At 40.1% G+C, this 18,795-nt stretch overlaps 1 protein-coding gene across 1 annotated transcript in view; it reads left to right on the top strand.

The window, feature by feature from the left end:
* The window catches only part of MAGI2 (membrane associated guanylate kinase, WW and PDZ domain containing 2), a 1,351,041-nt gene that overhangs the window by 1,063,046 nt on the left and 269,200 nt on the right, over positions 1-18,795 (top strand). The window contains exons 8-9 of the mRNA XM_044920220.1: positions 783-904; positions 2,833-3,015. Of these exons, the coding sequence (XP_044776155.1) occupies positions 783-904; positions 2,833-3,015 (305 nt within the window). The remainder of the gene's footprint in view (positions 1-782; positions 905-2,832; positions 3,016-18,795) is intronic.

Below are 18,795 nucleotides of genomic sequence, written 5' to 3'. Positions count from 1 at the left end.
AGTGTATATGCCAGCCCTCCCACTAGGCAGCATTGTTGGTTCTTACCCTCTCCACGGACAAGGAATTCTAAATTTCATACAAGAATTCATTAGACTGTAAGGAGACTGTAAGGGATCCTTATGCTATCAGCCCTCAGGTTAGCTGATCCACAGCTGTTTCAAGCCACTTGGGGTCTGCTATCCATGAGTTTATCATCTTATTATGTCAAATGTGAATACCCTCCTTTTGATTGACGTGAGCATCAACCCCCCTACAGGTATTCTACGACTTCTGCAAATATCCTTGGGAGTCTTTCCTTCTCTATCCCAGCCCTTCAATCCAAGTCTGTCTGACTCTAAAAAGTGTGGATGCCGGTTGCTAGTCACCAGTGGATTTAACTTATCTTGTTAGATATGGGGACTTTGCAAAGCTTAGATGATACTCTTTGCAACACCGTTTGGTATAAATTTCATTTGCTGACCATTTATTTTGATGCATCAAACTCATCTCAAACTAACACAGGAGACTAGAAAGCAAGTGCACATTCTAGTTCTTTTGGCAGAGTCATGCATAATTTAAATATAATAACATATGATCGAGGCATTGAGAACTCTGCTCCTGATACCGAAATGTGCGCTGTACGCAGGCCAGCCCCAGCAGAGGCCTGACCTCGTGCCTGGTGGGGCATTTGACGGATCACGTAAGGTGTCCCTTAATCACCCGCTCTCTTGTAGAGCTCTACATGTGTTCTCTTAAATGACTCTGCCCCACTGTTATCCTAATTTGAAATTTTATTCTTCAGCCACATAAATAGAAGAACACAGTTTGAAAACCCCGTCCTGGAAGCAAAAAGGAAGCTACAGCAGCATAACATGCCCCACACAGAACTTGGAACAAAGCCCCTGCAGGCCCCGGCTTTCCGAGGTGAGTACCATGTCCACCCTCCACGTTTCAAAGGGAAAAATGATCTACCAAACTGCCTGCTCTTCCAAATATGCCTTTAGCTGGGACTATTTCAAATGATCAATCTGCTTTCCCCAAACCCCTCTCTTAGCTTTAGCTGGATGTTTGCTCTGCTCCGTGGATTAAGTTAAAGCCTCCGGTGGTACCTCATAGGAATGTGCAACAAGGTGCCAGGTGGAGATTCGTGGGTTTTGACAGTAGTACTTACTGTAAAGTGCAGATTCATAGAGACTCCTAGGTTTGTCCTCAAAAGACCACGCACAAGAATAAGGCTTGTTTTCCTTTGTGACAGTAGACGGTTCCTGGTCGACATTACCTAAGCCCACCTCCACCCGCCCCCGCGCGGTCCCTCAGAGGTCGCGCAGTGTGAATGACTTGTCTTACTATCCGCGGGACCGCGCTGGGAGGCCCTGGCCCTTCGGTACGTCCGTCTGTCTGTCCAGGGCTGCTTGCTGCCCTTGCCCACAACTTGGAGCCCCGTAGTGGGATGAGTTGCTGCACAAACTTCTCACGTCTTGTGGGCTCATACTCATAAATGAAAGCACGAATACCACACCCCTTCAGCACAAATGCCATGAATGTAAAGGTCTCACGGTAACTTCTCTCCGACTATAAATGTTACATTCATAAAGGAAACGTAGATGGCAAGGCCATATGCATTTTGCATTTGCATTTTAAAGGAAAAAATGTAAAATAAACTTAAATATAAAATAGAGAATGATTATATTTAATTTTTTTAGTGCAGATCTATGTGATGTATAAATACATGAAGTAAAATTCTAGTATGATGACTCATTGTATCTATTACATATCACCCAAGATGTAACAGCAGCAAAAGCACCAAAATACTTAGCTAAGTTCCTATGTACGGTTTGGCTGTTACAAACATCAAATCATATCACCGAAATTGTAATAACTGAATGTATTCGTGTATGCACATATATATACTTCGTGTGTGTGTGTGTGTGTATATATATATATATATATATATATATATATGACTGAGATAGCATTTAAAGCAAATATTAATTCTATTTCCTAGCATGACTATTATTTTTAAAGCATTTAATGTGGTTAGGAATATGTTTATTACAGATCATAGCTGGAAAAGCATATTATGTAACAAACTAGTGGTCAGACCTAAATGAGTGGTTCCAAATTATGGTCAGATTATTTAGGTATATGATTCGAATGTATCAACATATTGTTACAAAATGTGTTACCTTTACATTCATAATGATATATAGAAATGTTGGCTTGCCTTTTCCTCACATCTTAGAGTATACTAAACACTTTGAGGTCAGTAGAACCTTATCTGGTTATCTTTATAGCATCTCACAATATAAGCAAAAGTTAACTCAGTCCCACATCCAGGTGATCCTTCTAAATAGTTTAGATATTTGAATAGATGGTAGCATTCCATGGGTCTTATTCTTTTAAAAAATAAAACAGTCCATCCTCGTTTTCCAGTTTTATCCCTTCAGAGTTTTGTGCAGGACCAGCCACTCACGCATACCTCCTGCTTGGATTCCTTTAGAACAGGACGAAAGTATCCAGATGTGTCTGGATGATTTGGGCTCCTCTTTATCTATAGCCTTTGACGGCCTGTTGATTTGGCCCTTTTTAAAAAGCCCAAGAAGGGCTAATTTGGTGAATGCAAACACTGACTTGACCGAAAATCTACAAACCACACAGCTTTTCACCTTTCCTGGATGCTTGGGACTGCTCTGTGTTTGCAGGAAGTACTAAAAATTCACCACCTGCTTGCTTTTACTACAGGAGACACCCACACTTACCCCTGGGATGGCTGCTCAGGAGCTGGCTTTCCCCTGTGTAAGAACTTGCCTTAAATATGCTTTTTCTTTTTTAACTTATATTGACCAATGTAGAAAAACCACTCTTCACCCGGGATGCATCCCAATTGAAGGGAACATTCCTCAGCACCACCCTAAAAAAGAGCAACATGGGTTTTGGATTCACCATCATTGGTGGAGATGAGCCTGATGAGTTTCTGCAGGTGAAAAGTGTGATTCCAGATGGGCCTGCAGCACAGGATGGGAAAATGGAAACAGGTAAGGTCCTTACTGCTTTAGAAATTTGTTTTACAACATCTTTCTTCCAGGCCCCCCTCCCCACCCCAAGGCAAATAGGAGGAGCTTCTTTCTGTGTTTTTAATTTGAAGGTCAAAGATCACTTCACTTTAGGGAAACCAGAAATGATGTTTCTCCTAAGTTTAGGAGTATCAAATTGAAGTATTTTGGAAATAGCTCTAAATATCATTTTTGTCTCATTTTTTCAGACTGGCCCTTCTACTTGCTGGATTTAATGGGCTCTTGAGATTGACACTTTTCTAATTTATTTTTAGAGTTCCTTCTTAGAGATGTGATTAACATTTCATACTACTCTACCTTATATTCAACCACTGATATTTTAAAATCTGTATTAATGTCGTGATATTCTCATGCTGAACTGCCCAGGTTAGATATTTAAATATGCATGCTCATCTCATAGAAAAAAAATTTGAATGGTATTCATCTTTATATGTCCCCATCAATGTTTTAATATATAAGGTTTTTTTCTGTAGTTCTTATGAATCAATTTTCACATGCAGTTGCTTGGATGTCTATCAAATTATAATCAAAATTCATTGAACATGGAGATATGGAGGCAAATTGTTAAAGGCACAAAAGCATAAAATATGAAAGGTCCACAGTGGTAGAGAAAAAAGTAATGAACTAAGTCTGGTTTTGCAGTTTGATTTTAAATTCTCCTACCTGGCCCATGACCTTGGATTAATCCCATAACTTGTAAATGCTAGTTTCCTTATCTGGGGAAAAAACAAAAAAAGAAGAAATCAGATTTGATCTTGTGTATTTAAAATACTGATTCAAGGGCGCCTGGGTGGCTCAGTTGGTTAAGCGACTGCCTTCGGCTCAGGTCATGATCCTGGAGTCCCGGGATCGAGTCCCGCATCGGGCTCCCTGCTCGGCAGGGAGTCTGCTTCTCCCTCTGACCCTCCCCCCTCTCGTGTGCTCTCTCTCTCTCTCTCTCTCTCTCTCTCACTCTCTCAAATAAATGAATAAATAAAATCTTTAAAAATAAATAAAAAAAAATAAAATAAAATACTGATTCAAGAATTTTGTAGCGTTTTTGAAATACATTAGAAAGAATATTATAAAGTACAGTAACTGTATCTCCAAAGAACCGTATCACCGTTACACATTTTTCAGTGTTGATTTAATTTATGATATCAACTCGCCAAAGTTAATGTGTCTTAGTAGATATACAAATTAGAGAATTACTTTGAGGAAAAGTTATCACATCTATGTGGTCTGTATATTTGTGAATTGTTGTATTACCATTTAGTAAATGGTTCCTCCAGAAATAACTGCTTTTCAAGGTCACCTAATGAACATATTTGTCACTCCCACTCACTAGTGGATAATAATCCATTTAATAGGTGTTACATCTCCTTAAAAGTTGAGCGAAGTTTAAAACTAACCCACCACATTTTTCAAACTCTACAGTTGTAAAAATCATGTGTACATAATTTTCTGTTAAGAGCATGTTAAGTTTTAAGCATGTGTACATAATTTTCTGTTAAGTTAGAGCATGTCCTCTACTGTTCATCTAGTGATATTTTACTAAACATCCACACCTTCATGTTGCCAAAAAATCACAGAGAAACATCAAATGACTCAACTAAAAATCATCTTACTGCCTACAATTAGCATAAGAGGAAATTACAGAATTAATACCATCTTAGTAGAGGGACAGGGATCCCCAAAGCTTTTGAACTTCAGTGAAATACTTAATAAACCTATTTCTTTTCATAATAAGGAATAGTTATTTTTTTTTCTCTGATCCTATCCACTATTCCATGTTTCAAAACTACAAAAGACTTTTTTCAGTGTAAACTTAGAGCAAAAAAAGACATTTGGACAGCAAGGCTTTTTCCCTTCGTACTCATTCTGCTAGTTTGGTATAACACACACACACACACACACAGTCTAAGCTTTTATTTAGAATTTAGCAGATTTTCTTCATTTAACATAATCCAAAACAGGTCCTAACAGAAAGAAGAACCTAGGATTTAATGCTATCCACTGTCTCAAATTTATTCCTATTCATTCATTCATTCATTCATTCAGGAAACATGTGTTCAGCTCCTCACTTTCACAAACATCACAGTCCATAAGGGCGACAAAGATGGATAGGACAAGGCCTGGCTCTCAAGGGGTTTACGTCTAGGAAGGGCCTCCAATAGATAAACAGGTAGTTGTAACACAATATGAGTAGGATGACTCTGCAATAACCCTGAGGTTGGCACAAAATCAAGAGAGTGGGAGGAGGAAGGAACAGAAATGTTTAAAAAGAAGTGTGTTCCTCACCATGTAATCTTATTGGGCTTTTATAGAAGTGATAATCTCTCTCATCAGAAAAGAATGCCATAAAAGGTTGAAATCTACTGCTTTTAAAATACTCCGGAAATTTAAATGTTTATTTTTACTTGTGAAGTAATTTAAAATAAAATGTACACACATTTCTGTGATATTCCATAAGTAGTAATAGGAATGGCTGCTCAGGTCATTCAGCTAATACTTTATGAATATCCATACGTCCCAGACATTCTGCTAATTATTAGGGATGCAAAAATGAAGAGACAAATGTTTCTATCCTTAAGAAGCTTACACTATAGAAATAATGAGTAGCAAGTTAATGAATATTTACATCAATGCAATAATAAAAATATGTACAAAGTCCAGAAATAAGCCAGAGGACTGGGAGATTGAGTCCACTGGGAGGTGCTTAGGGAGGGCCCTGTAGGGAAGATGATGCCTGACAGAGTTTTGAATGATGAAGGGGTGTTTGCTAGGTAGACAAATGAGAGCCACAGGAAGAGGAAACAACATAGGCAAAGGCACAGTAGTGGGGAATACCTAGATAAAGATTTATATGCCATCACAGCCCTATGGCAATATTCCAACTTCAGTAGGTATTCATGTGAACTATCAAATAAAATGATAATCATAACTGGTAAAGACGAACTATTATGACATGTAGGAAATATCGAAGAATAGTATGTAGTCATATATCCTCAACTAAAAAACAGATTTCATAAATGCATGAATACGTATATATAAAATCTTTCTCATATAAATTTCTCATATAAATTTTCAACCAATTAGGCATAGAGCTCTACTCTATTGGCTGATGTTTTCTTGATTTGTGTGTCCCTAGAACCTGAAACAGTGCAAGGCAAAGAACATGTGCTCAATAAGTATTTGTTGGATGGATGGTTGGATGGATGGATGGATGGATGGATGGATGGATGGACGGACGGACTGACTGTTGGATACACTTAGAAATTAAGAAGTGAAATTTGAATTGGCTGAATTCCACTTTAACAGCATAACCTGGTCAATGCTAATTGGACCAATAGCTTACCATTAAAGCAAAAACAAACCAACATTCCAGTTTCTAGAGGGAACTAAAAAGACAAAAACATGTTAGGGACAAAATTAATTTCCTTTTTTGTAATGACTTCATCTATAAGTGAGCCTCAAGATTTTTTTTAAATAGACACTACAGATAGAGTGATAAATCATTAGTATTTAAAAGGTGTGTGGTCTCAGGGTGCCTGGGTGGCTTAGCCAGTTGAGCATCCCACTCTTGGTTTCAGCTCTAGTCATGATCTCTGGGTTGTAGGATCAGCCAGAGTCAGGCTCCAGGATCAGTGGGGAGTCTGCTGGAGATTCTCTCTCTTTCCCTCAGCCCCTCCCACCACTCTTGTTCTCTCTGTCTGTCTCTGTCTCTCTCTCAAATAAATAAAAAAGTCTTAAAAACGGTGAGTGGTCTCATTTGACATTGAAATATGCATGAAAATACTTGAATCTGTTTTTCTAGCTCTAGGTTATCTCTAATCTAGGCAAAGAAATGTCAATAGTTTGTGTGGACACAAAGAAAGATCCACTCTACTAAAAAGTTGACCAAGGGTCCTACACAGTAAAAACAAGAGTAGGATGGGAATTCTTTCTTTCTCAGTCAGCACTGACTCATGGGAAGGGGTAGAGAACAGGAGAAAATGGGGACACTGTGCCCCTGGCTGCTTTTTGAAAACTAATTGAGCCAATCCCCAATGGTCCTATAATGTTCAAAAGAAGCTTTCTTCGAAGAAATTACCATAGTGCCCAGAAACCATCCAACTTCTGATTATTAAGTATTCTACACATCCTGGCAATCATTTGTAGGCAGCAGAGATCCTGGAAATATTCTTTAAACTATTTTTAAAATCAAGATTGATATACTAAGGCTTACATAGAAACTGCAAAGTCTTGAGAGTTATTTATCTAGCAACCTTCAGTTAAAAAGCTTCTCTTGTTACATGATGTCTCCTGTTTTTCCCGAGGCTAATTTTTGAATCGAGTCTTGAGGTTTTCAAGAAATATAAGAGAGAGGAAAGCTGGCCGCTCTGTGAAGTTCTTCTATAGGTAGGGGTTGAATTATGAGGTCACTCACAACCTATTAGATTTTATTTGCCCTCTTCTAAAACATATCCATGTTATTAGTGAAATGGCAAGAAACTGGGAGACTAGCATCCTGACATTCTCTAGCTCCTGGCATTTCTCCATTTCCGCAGATCATGGTTACTGCCCTTTTGCTGGTTGCTACCTTGTTCTTTGTGTTTCTGGAAGTAGAGGCATAAGATTAATTTTGCAAGAATCACCTGGGGAGCTTTTTAAAGATGCAGATTCCTGTGCCCCTGCGCTTACTGACACCCAATTTCTGGAAGTGGTTTTTTGGGCATGTGCATTTATATACTTTTAAAAATTGTCAAATCAATCCATGCATCTGGGAAAAAAATCACATCAAAATATTTGTAATGCATAAAATATCTCCTGTCCTGCTCCTCCCCACCCTCCAGGCCCCTATCCCAGAGGCACTCAATCAGTTTGTATTCTTAGTGATGGTAAATACCTTCACACCTCCAATTAATGTGTTTATGCTGTTGTCTTGATTTAACAGATTTAGACATGACCTATATTTACTTCCTCTTAGAAAGAAATGAAGATTTAGCTCTCAGCCTATGTCTTCCCATATTTTCCCAATAGAATTTTACAACTAATTTTAGTAATATTGGTACAGTTTATGCATTACCATGGCTTTACAAATTAATTCACTGACCCCAGCAGTGTACCATTAATACCTTTTTCCCCTTAAACAGCTTTGTGGAGTTTTGCTTTGTCTTTCTCTCTGTCTTGCAGTATCTTTCTTAAGATAATTTTTTGTTTTTCCTCCCAAAGCACCATCACATTAGGTCCTCTAGTGGGTCTTCTTTTTTCTGGGCATCTTTTGTCCTCCTGTTCCTCTCTGAGGCTGTGTGTTCATCTGACCCTTGGGGACCTTCCATCATGTCTCTCCCCAGCAGAGTCCACAGTTATCCACATCCATACCTCTTTTTTACAGATGCTCATTTTACTGGAGCAAGGTCCTTGAGTGTGTTATGATCCTCAACTGTCCATATTTAAAAATGAAACTGAAAAGTATCCCTAGGGTTCTTAGCCAGGGACAGAATATGAACATCTGTTAAATGGGGACTTTTTTTTTGGAGACACCCTCAGTTTTTGACTTGGGGTAGGTGGTGGGAGTTCTGCAAACAGTGCCACCAGGAGGATTATATACTTGTATCAAACCTTCCTGGGATTCTGCAGACCAACTGAGAGCCCTTCCTGCCTCTGTCCCCTGCCCCCCGCCCCACACACACACTCCAAGAACACATTAGAACAGGAATCAGCAAATGCTTTCTGTAAAGGTTCAAATAGTAAATATTTTAGGCTTTGTGGGCCAGGTGGTCTCTGTCATGCTGTTTAACTCTGTTGTGAAAGCAGCCTTAGACACCACATAAATAAATTAGTGTGGCTGTGTTCCAGTAAAATGGTATTTACAAATACAGGCAGCAGGTTTTGCTCGACGGGCCAGAGTTTGCCAACCCTCCGCTCTAGAATAGACCTTCCGAAACCATGATAAATTAGTCATCATGCCTTGATTTTCATTCCATATTCTAAAATTCTCTTGAGCTGTCATGTCACATAACGGCCCCTCTCTGTCATATAAATGGCTTCTCTCAGGTTCTTTTCATTGCTGGGGGTTTATGCATTTTAAAGTCTTTGTTAAAGAGGATGTGTATTCAGTCTGTCATCTGGAACCAGACGTCTTAGAATCTGCATTTTTACACCCACTGATGTTTGAGAACTACTGTATGGAGTGGTAGATAGCAAGAAGACTCCCTTCCCATCTACTATACAACTTAAACATTCTCCATCCTACGCTGACTGCCTCTCAACAGAGCCTATGCTCAGAATTGCCTTCATGGAGTGTTTATGAATATTCCTGGGCACTAACTTCTGGAGTAGAGTCTCTGGCCATCTACCCAATAGAACAAAGCTGATTACTCCTTATGTTTATCTTTCATATCAGCCTAGGACATTGACTCAAGAGCAATTTCTCATTCTTGGGGGATTTTAACCCTGTTAATTCTCTATCCCATAATTCGCATTACCTGAAATCTTAGTTATCCTTTTGCTTTCTAGGGAACAGCAAAGATTAACCTGAGGCTGTGGGTGCTGTGTAATCAGATAACCCTTCGGTACTGATTCTCCAGTTAATGGTCACCCAGTGGTTTCCCACCCTGGCCTACCCCAGTTTTATTTGATCTTCCCTAACCATTGTTAGCTCCTTAGCAGTTTAATGAAATTCCATGGGTATTAATTAAACATCTCCTGAGAAAGAGTGTATGTAAGAGAAAGCCCAAGATGTAATTCAAAAATGTTTTGTGTCTCATCTTCCCTCTACCTGATAACTTGTGTCCAGTGCAGGCTTCCTTTTGAATTTTGAGCACACTACTGTGTTGGTCTGTCCCAGCTGCTCTCACATTGACTGGCTTGCCGTATAAAACGTCTCAGTGAATCAGCCAGTTCTTCATCACCACCCACCTCCACCTCAAATGTTCACATTTAGATGGTTCTGTCAATTTCCAGAGGCAAATGAATGAAACAGAGAAATGTAATATTTCTATTTGAAGTATCTGTTGAGTTTTCTCTTGCACACCACACCAAAACTCAGTGACAATCAAACATTTGCTCATGATTCCACATTCTTGCCTGGGATCTGCTGGGTGGATCTCATCAGCTAGGCTCACTTTGGGACTTTCATGGGGCCACAATAATGAGGAAACCCTCCTGGGGCTGGGATGTGGGGGGTGGTTTCACTCACAGTTGAGGCCACAGTTGGGATGGATGGGACTCCCCAGGGCTGATAAGGCATCTCTCTCTCCACATGGTCTCAGCAACAGGGTGCCTGGGCCAGTTTCCTTGGTGGCTTAGGGCTCTAAGAGAGCAAAAGGGAAAACTGTCAGGCCTCTCACGGCCTAGCCTCAAAGTAGCATGGCATGACTTCTACCCCTCCTACTGATCAAAGCAAGTCACAGGTCAGCCCATATTCAAGGGCCCAGAAACTGGCCCCATGTTTTGATGGGAGAAGGAGCAAAACATTTCTAGTCATCTTTTATCTACTGCAGTATCCTTCTGTGGCTTCCTTGTTTCTGAATTACTTGACTTTGTTCAAACTTCCCTCAGAAACTTATCATTGACTTTTGTGGACGCTCTACCTTTTTTACCTTTCTGGGACAGAAGTGTTGATAATGGGTTGCCTTCCAATTCTCCATCATGCTACAAACAAATAGCAGTGAATCATAATACCATGTCCAGGGAATATGAGCAGTAAAACCACCAGGTCTCCAGCTCTATCTTTCTAATAAAAATAGAGGAAGTGGTTGTAGTAATTCACTGTGTAAGATCTAACAAAATAATTCAGACTCTATGTTAGATAATTTTCTAAATTACCTGTTGATATTAGACATTTATGAGCTTTCGATGTGACACACACACACACACACACACACACACACAAAAGTCTTGTGCTCTACAAAAGCCAGAAAATCAAATTGAATTTCTAGCCAGCTGACCAATACTAATTTCTCCAGTAGAGAAGAAATAAACTGTGCTTGTTTAACTTGTCAATATATTTACTCTTGATTCTTTCCAAACACACCTAACTTTTATTTATTTTTTTTTTTGAGATTTTATTTATTTATTCATGAGCGATAGAGAGAGAGGCAGAGGCAGAGGGAGAAGCAGGCTCCCCGCGGAGCGGGGAGCCCGATGCGGGACTCGATCCCAGGACTCCAGGATCACGACCTGAGCTGAAGGCAGACGCTTAACTGACTGAGCCACCCAGGCATCCCAACTTTTAAAACCTCACTTCATTTTGCTCAAATACCTAACATCTCCCCTGCAAGCAATGTGGCTTTCCAGATTCATCACCGGACATCTTGCAGAGAAGGCGAGAGCCACAGTAAACACTTTGTATCTTCTGTCCTCCTTTTAAGATGATATATTAGGTAATACAAATGCCATCCTTGACATAATACTTGATTTTGGCTGCATACCAAACCACTTGAAAGGTGTAAAGCATTGTTGCACCAATTCTTAAATTATAATATGCTTCAATAACACATTTGGTTTTTAAAAAAAGGTCTTTGTAACCCAAACAAGTGCTATTTGCCATGCCTCTTCTTGGCACATTTCTGTCTTTTCTCTCTTTGTAAATGCCTCGTGCATCGCTGTTTATGACCTCTTCATTTAAAATCAGAGTCTCGATAAAAGCTCACTTGAGAAGGATTAACTACTCTACAAGTTCTATCTAGTTTTCATCTCTGCCCCAGGCTTAAGAACTTGATTCTCTTTTTAGCACAGATAGAGCAAAGTTTGTTACTTTAATTTTGTTTCTAATTTCAGTATTGGTATCCATGTGGGTGAGTCACACAGTAATTGAGTTATGACATTCATGACCGTTGTACCTCTTAACACCAAGGAAGTCAATGCACTTAAATGTACTTTTATTGCTATTATTTTTAAGTTATTCTGCAGAAAAGCTTTACATTAATTTGCAGTACAGGTCCACTGCCCCCCCACCCCCGGAGCTCAAGAAGAAAGGAGCTGGGGCTCCTACTCAGCCTAAGAGCCCAGCTCAGAAGGGTACTAGATGTTATAACACCAGAGATGTTAACATTAGAGTAATCTTATTGGGTCTGAAGTTGGCGATTTAAAAATCTGAAAGCTTATCATTTAAATTTAATGGAAATGGACTGGAGATTATGGGGTTAATGCTGTCTTTTTTTATCACCCACTCCATGGAGGAAGTGGTTGGTTGTCAGTATATCAGTGAAAGGTTTTCAGCTTAAATTAGACCCATTGGAAATAATGGTATCATCTAAATGCATTTAAGAAGTTTTTATCATTTTACTTTCTTAGGTCTAGGGCCAGGATCCCCAGTTCCCTTGCTTATAAATGAAACAAAAGTATCCAAATGGGTACAAGGAGTACCAGATTCTGGTGTCTGGATTGGCATGTGTGTTTTTATAGACAATGTTAAAGTCATTCAGTTCCTATTACTTCCCGTCCAGCAACTAATGGAACTGAGCCTTTGGTTCATCAGGGAACAGTCTGTTCTTTTATAAAAGGTGTTTGTTTTCACCCGCCCTCTCCTTCAGCAGACTTGTAAGCTCTTGTTATTTGCCATCCCCCGCCCCCAGCACCTAACCATAAGCTCTCTAGGTCAGAACCCTGTCTGACTTCACCAATAATAAATTCCTGAGGCATATTTACTACCAGATATATGACATATATTCAACATTCAACTTGGTGATTGAACAGTTGAAGGAATCTATCTGTGCAGCACTGATCTGCTTACATGGATTACTATGAAGGCATAAGATTTGCTGTAATAATGATAGATTTTTCTATGATTATTTATGCTCCCTTAGAGAATTATTTAAGTCTTTTCTTTGTCTAATTTAACCAAACATTTCATTAGATGAGCTATTATATATAAAGTACTTAGAATAGGGCATGACATATGGAGTCATTCGAAATTGGTAACCGTTATTAGTATTTGTAAGACTATCTTCCAATCAACTGAAGGAAGCTTTAGTGTTCTGGGAGTGAGAGATATACGAAAAGAGTTAATGAGCAGCTTAGGATGTTCACCATTTGGAGCCCGGAAATGAATGATTCTGTATGGACCACTAACAACAACAATCTCTTGCTTCTTAAAGTACGTTTCAGAAAATTGTTAGAATTGTGGTGCCATGTTGACAACCCTTACTCTGTTGGTAAACTGGCAGCTGAAGTAGAGCACTCAACCTCTTGTGTGTGCATATCCCACTGAAACTTGGGCTGGGATGCCATTTAGGCATGCCATTGGATTCTGACTCCTGTTTACTAGACACATGTTGGAGACATCGCTAGCCTCATCTTCATTTGTTTAATGAAGTTCCTCACTTTTTGATATTATAACCCACTCCAAAATAAAAACATGTCAATCCTGAATCATAAGAAACAAAAAGAAAAGTCTAAAGAGAGTAAGATAGTTGGAAAATGTCTGAGGCAAAATATATGTTTCTGTTAAAAGAAATAATATTCCCTGAATCAAATATCTGTATAGGATATTGGTGCATATTCCTACAGACTGTCATGTGGGCTCGTAAATGCTCAATGAGTGGTTTAATTTCCTAGATACACACACATATATCACCACCTACAGATATGTGCGTATAAGTGCGAAAAAGAGGCAAGAAATATGTCTTCCACTATTTCCTCAGCTAAGTCTTGGATCTTAGTTCGTAATTATAAATCTCTTCATGTTCTAAACAAGAAGACTTCACTGAAGTCAACAGAAGATAAATTGCCTGCAGACCTTTGTTTATAAGTGTAATTCTGCTGGTTTTTGCAAGCTGCCAGTGAAATTAGAGATGGAGCGCACTGGAGTCGGCAAATATCAAAGCTGCTGCAGCTGCAGAAACATGATTCCCGTACCCAGTGTAATTAATGTGCCTCTCACATGCTCCAGCTGAGGATTTGCATGAACTGACAGGAGCACACACGGTAAATCTCGTGTCATCATCTCATTTACTACTTTGTTCGAAAATCCAACTCTGTAAGGTGAATTTTGCATCTCTTAATGGCAAGAACTATTGTCAGAAACGAAAACATTTCATCACGTAAACGAGATACTGACAAAAAAGGGGGGAACTTTGTTTTGTGAAACCAAGATTAATAACCTAGACCTTCTTTCTCCATCTTACCACTTTTGTATTCCTTCCTTCTTTGTTTTGAAGTGTTGGGTCCTGAAATTTTCACTCCTCTGGCTTCTTTGTTTGTTCTTCTTTCCTGTTTTCTCACCTGACTAGGAAAAAAGCAAAAATTGGATCTATTTTCTCCCATGTTCTCAGGAGAGAATGAAATTTAGGGCATGAAAAAACAGACTTAGATTGCCACATCTCTAAATGTAATATGAAGCACTTAACATACTTTCCAGCGTCGTGATGGATAGGCACGCTAGGTAGCAATACCGGCATGTTTTCGGAGCACTTTCTCATGGACTTGTGTAAGATTGTGATCCTGAATTGGGACATAAAAGCTTTGAAGTGTTAGAGTAATGAGGTTGAGGCTAAATGTAGCAAGAGCTGAAATTATACGAATCCATCCTGCGTGCATGAACATTCCTGGGAAATTATACAAATCCATCCTGCGTGCAGTGAACACTCCTGGGAAATGGCTTTTGTGGCCATTGACATTTGCCTACAGGCTACATCAGTGGTGACAGGTGTAATCTCAGAATTTACAAAGTAGGACCTCAAGTACAAACTAAAAGATACGGAATTGTTTCCGATGTTCTCATCAAGGCTGGCTGGGTCCTTGAGATTTTTTTTTTTTTAACAAAATGCAAAGGTCATTTTTCCTTTGGAAAAAATAACCACCTGCCATTTCCTAGAGAAAAGGTGACATTTTTCTATGAAAAGGAGACATTTTGCCCAGAGGCGAGTGGAGGCAGTTTCTGGGATTGCCTGACAGTGAGTTTACATAAGAGCAGAGCAAGATGCTGTGCCTCTGGCAGAAATGACATTTTTCTCCCTATTCAGAGTTGCAAATTCTAAAAAATACAAAACTGACTTTCTGGTGGTAATTCTGGTCTCTTATTGATGTGTGCAGTGGCATTACTAATTAATGTTGTGAACGCATGCCATGCTGAGACCAGGGGAGGTTTTACAAAGATGGCAGACGGGGAACTGAGCCCTGAGCTAGAAGTCCAGTCCTTCACTTTGGATTTCTGTCACTGACTAATTTTGTTCTGTTTCACCTAGCACCTCACTGCACAGCATCAGTATTCCTGTCTATCAGTAATACTCAAAATAGATATATCCATTTGCTCATTCATTTATTCAGCAAACTTCATAATGGGATGTTAAGTTGGGGCTTTTCATAGAACTGGCTCTGGGTCCCATCACCCTCCCCCGTGGCCACTGTGGAACTGCTCTACTACAATAAACTGCCCCCCCTTCTCTATATAAACAGAAGCTGGAGAGGGGAAAAGAACTTCAACATAGTTTTCCTTATGTGGGATGCAGTGCTTGTGTTGGGAAGTAACCCAGTAGTCCCCATGTGAAAGGGAGGGGTGCTTCCCATCCCCATCTCAATCCAAGTGAGGAGGGAGGCTCTAAAGAAAGAATCACTCCTTGAAATTGAGATTGCAAAACAAGGAGAGATGGTGTTTTGGTTTCCAAATTGGACATCTGCTCAGGCAGTGAGCGGACTTGCTTCCTTTGCCCATCAGAATAGGAAAGAAGTGAATTGGAGAGAGGAGGGAGGATAGAAAGAAAACACGACAGTGAAGCCACTGCACCCAGTACCTGGCATGGCAAGGCTATGCCAAGTTCTCTGTGGTTGAAAGAGACCTTGACCTGAGCCAGCCATCTTCCATATACGGCTCAGGAGAGCCACCGTGGGCAAGGAAAACTCAGCATCAGCAGGCTGGGCAGTGCTCCAATATGGCAGCAGCTGATGGAGATGAAAGAGGTCAAGCTTGAACCAGATACTGCACTGACCCTAGGATGAATGCACAGACCCATCCCATGAGAGAGCCGGCCCCTAAGCACCTGCCACTTCAATGGCCAGTTACCATTCCCGAGACAGGCAGCCGATTAAATAAAACCAGCCAATTACAGCCATTGCAGCCAACTAAATAAAAAAGACTTCCTCTCTGGAAGAACTAGACCTTGAAGAGTAAGGGAGGGAAGAAGCAGTCACCCAGGGGCAGACCACGTGTCCCCCACCTCAAAGCTACCAGGATCCCAGCACAAGCCCATGCACAGGATAGGAGGAAAAGAGATTAAAATCAAGTTTAAAGTTGAGGAGACTAGGCATTTTGTAGCCAAAAGTGACTCCAAAGTTAAGAATTTTCCCAAGCTATCATTAAGGAATGGGAAAAGAGGATAATAACAGTAACTGTAGGAAAAAACCTACTTCACATTTTTACCCCCCACCCCCAGATGAGACTGCTCAATAAACATGCGTGTGTACAGGGAGTGCCCACCACACATCAGCCATCCTTCCAGGTCCTGGGGACTCATGGATGAATGAAACAGTCTCTGCCATAAGGGATGGCACAGTCTGGCAAAGCCACAGAGGTACGTGAGCAATTTCAAATGACACCTGGAGATAAATACTAGAAGAGATGTGTACAGACTCCTGAGGATTGAGTCTCCCACAGGAGGAGAGGGTGTAGGGAGAGGCCAGGAAAGGTTTCACAGATGAAGTGTGATTCAGAGACCTGAAGGGAGATTATGAATTTATTAAGCATCCCACGTATGGGGAATATAGTGTGCAAAAGTGCAGACATCCATTCATTCAGCAGGCACATACGGGAGCTTTTACTATGAGCCAGGGGCTGTGCCAGGTAGGATATGGGCTTATACGATGAAAACAACGTGATCCTTGCATGGGTCCACATCTAGGGGACCCGGAAAACCACGGGCTGTTTGTTATGCCTGAAACCGGGGAGGCAGCACAGAGGGAGTACAGAAACAGAAGTTGAGGTGAAAGGCTGCCAGGAGCTTAATAGGGTAGGGAACTATACAACACACTCAGGAGGCACAGAGGGGTTGCAAGCAGGGCTGCAACCTCATCAAATGTGCATTTTAGAAAGATAGATCTGGAGTCAATATAAAATATGAATAGACAGGAATCAGCAGAGAAGTTAAGAAATATTCAGTATCTCTTCCGTGTCCCTCCCCACACCCACCTTCCCCGGTTCCCTTTATGGACTCTACCAGTTGGGCTCCGTGAGTGGGAAGAAGTATCTGGCCGTCAGAGGCCCAAAGAGAGTGAGGCGCTGGTACTTAGTGCCTTCGTTTGTTTGCTGCCAGGTTGCTGTGGGCTGGGCATCCATCTTTTGGAAGCTCTGCTCTCACAACCACTGGAGGAGAAGAGGAAATGAAATGGAAAATATGTGGATAGTGTTCCTTCTTGTCTGAGTGAATGAGATGAGTGAAGAAAGAGTTAAGTACATTTGCTTCTTTGGGTTTCACGCTGCAGCAACTGGGTGGACTATGGTGCCTTTAAGACAGAAGGAGAAACAAATCTGAGGTTGTTTTATTACTCCTAGGTCATGAGGAATTGAGGTAATATGTGAATAAGGTTTCTATGAGGTTTATGTTTCTAAGAGTCAGCATCTATATACATTTGAACAGTTGTTCAAAGACAATTAAGTGCTCAATTTTGTAATTTGTATTTGTTGAGTGTTTTATTTTATGATTCCCATTTTGATTTTTTTTCAGGGAGAAGTGATAGCAGTAAGATTTATTTTATATTGCCAACAAAGTTCATACTTGTTAACAACTCAGTGGGATGGGAGAGGGAAGGAATTATATGCTAAAATCCACAGTACAGAGAGGATGCAAAGTGCTTCAGTCATTGAATAACTGCCAAAAGGAAGAAGAAACAGCCTTGTTTTCCCTCAAATTCTTCTAGGTTTTTCCAGGTGGGAGAATAACCACAAATGGGTGGAAGTTGTACAGAGACAGATTTTGATTCATTATAACAAATAGCTTAATGACAGAGCTGGGTTGTCTAATGATAATATTCATTCATTGAGTTTAATGACACTGTGCCAAACTCTTAATATATAGTATCTGATTTAATCTCTATAGTAACCCGGTGGGATAGAGATAATTATTCTTATTTTACAAACAAGGAAACTTAAGTTCAGAAAAGTTGAGAAACCAGCCCAAGCTCACACCACTAGTACATGGTAAGCCTGAGATTCAAACCCCTATTTGACTACCGTGCTACTACTTTCTAGGAGAATAAACAGCTCCCCAGAATTGGAAGTCTTATCGGAGTCTGATTAACCACTTCTCAAGTATTTCTGCTCTGGTTCAAGGTTGAAGCGTTTGACTCAAAGTCACCATCTCTAAGGTGCAATATCATGATACTCCTTCTCTACCTGCCTTCACTTTCTTCCCACCCATTCCCCCCCCACCCCATTTTTCATGAATTGTGTGTGTGTGTGTATGTGTGTGTGTTGAATTTAGTCTGTAAAACATTCTGTATTTTTTATTAATAAAGAAAGACATTGAGGGAAAGTGCTAGATAGAAGAGAAATAAATCTGTTCCCTTTTCACTGTTCCCTTATATACCCTGGTACCCATATCTTATATACCCCTGTCTGGCTAGATAAAAGGAAAATTCAAGGTCAATACACAGAATGAATAATATTTTATAATAGCATGTTTTTTCCCTTGCTATATGACCCAGTTTTTTGCCCCCAAGCCTCACTGATTTTGAGGGGGAGCAGAGCCGACAAATATATAGAGAAGCTGTTTCACATTTTTTTTTAAATCAATAAATGGTATCTGGTATTAAGAAGTATTGAACTAAAGGTGTTTCAAAGCT

This window comes from Neomonachus schauinslandi, chromosome 12 (genome assembly GCF_002201575.2).
Source record: "Neomonachus schauinslandi chromosome 12, ASM220157v2, whole genome shotgun sequence".
NCBI classification, from domain to species: Eukaryota; Metazoa; Chordata; class Mammalia; order Carnivora; family Phocidae; genus Neomonachus; species Neomonachus schauinslandi.
This window is presented reverse-complemented; position numbering and strand designations above follow the sequence as displayed.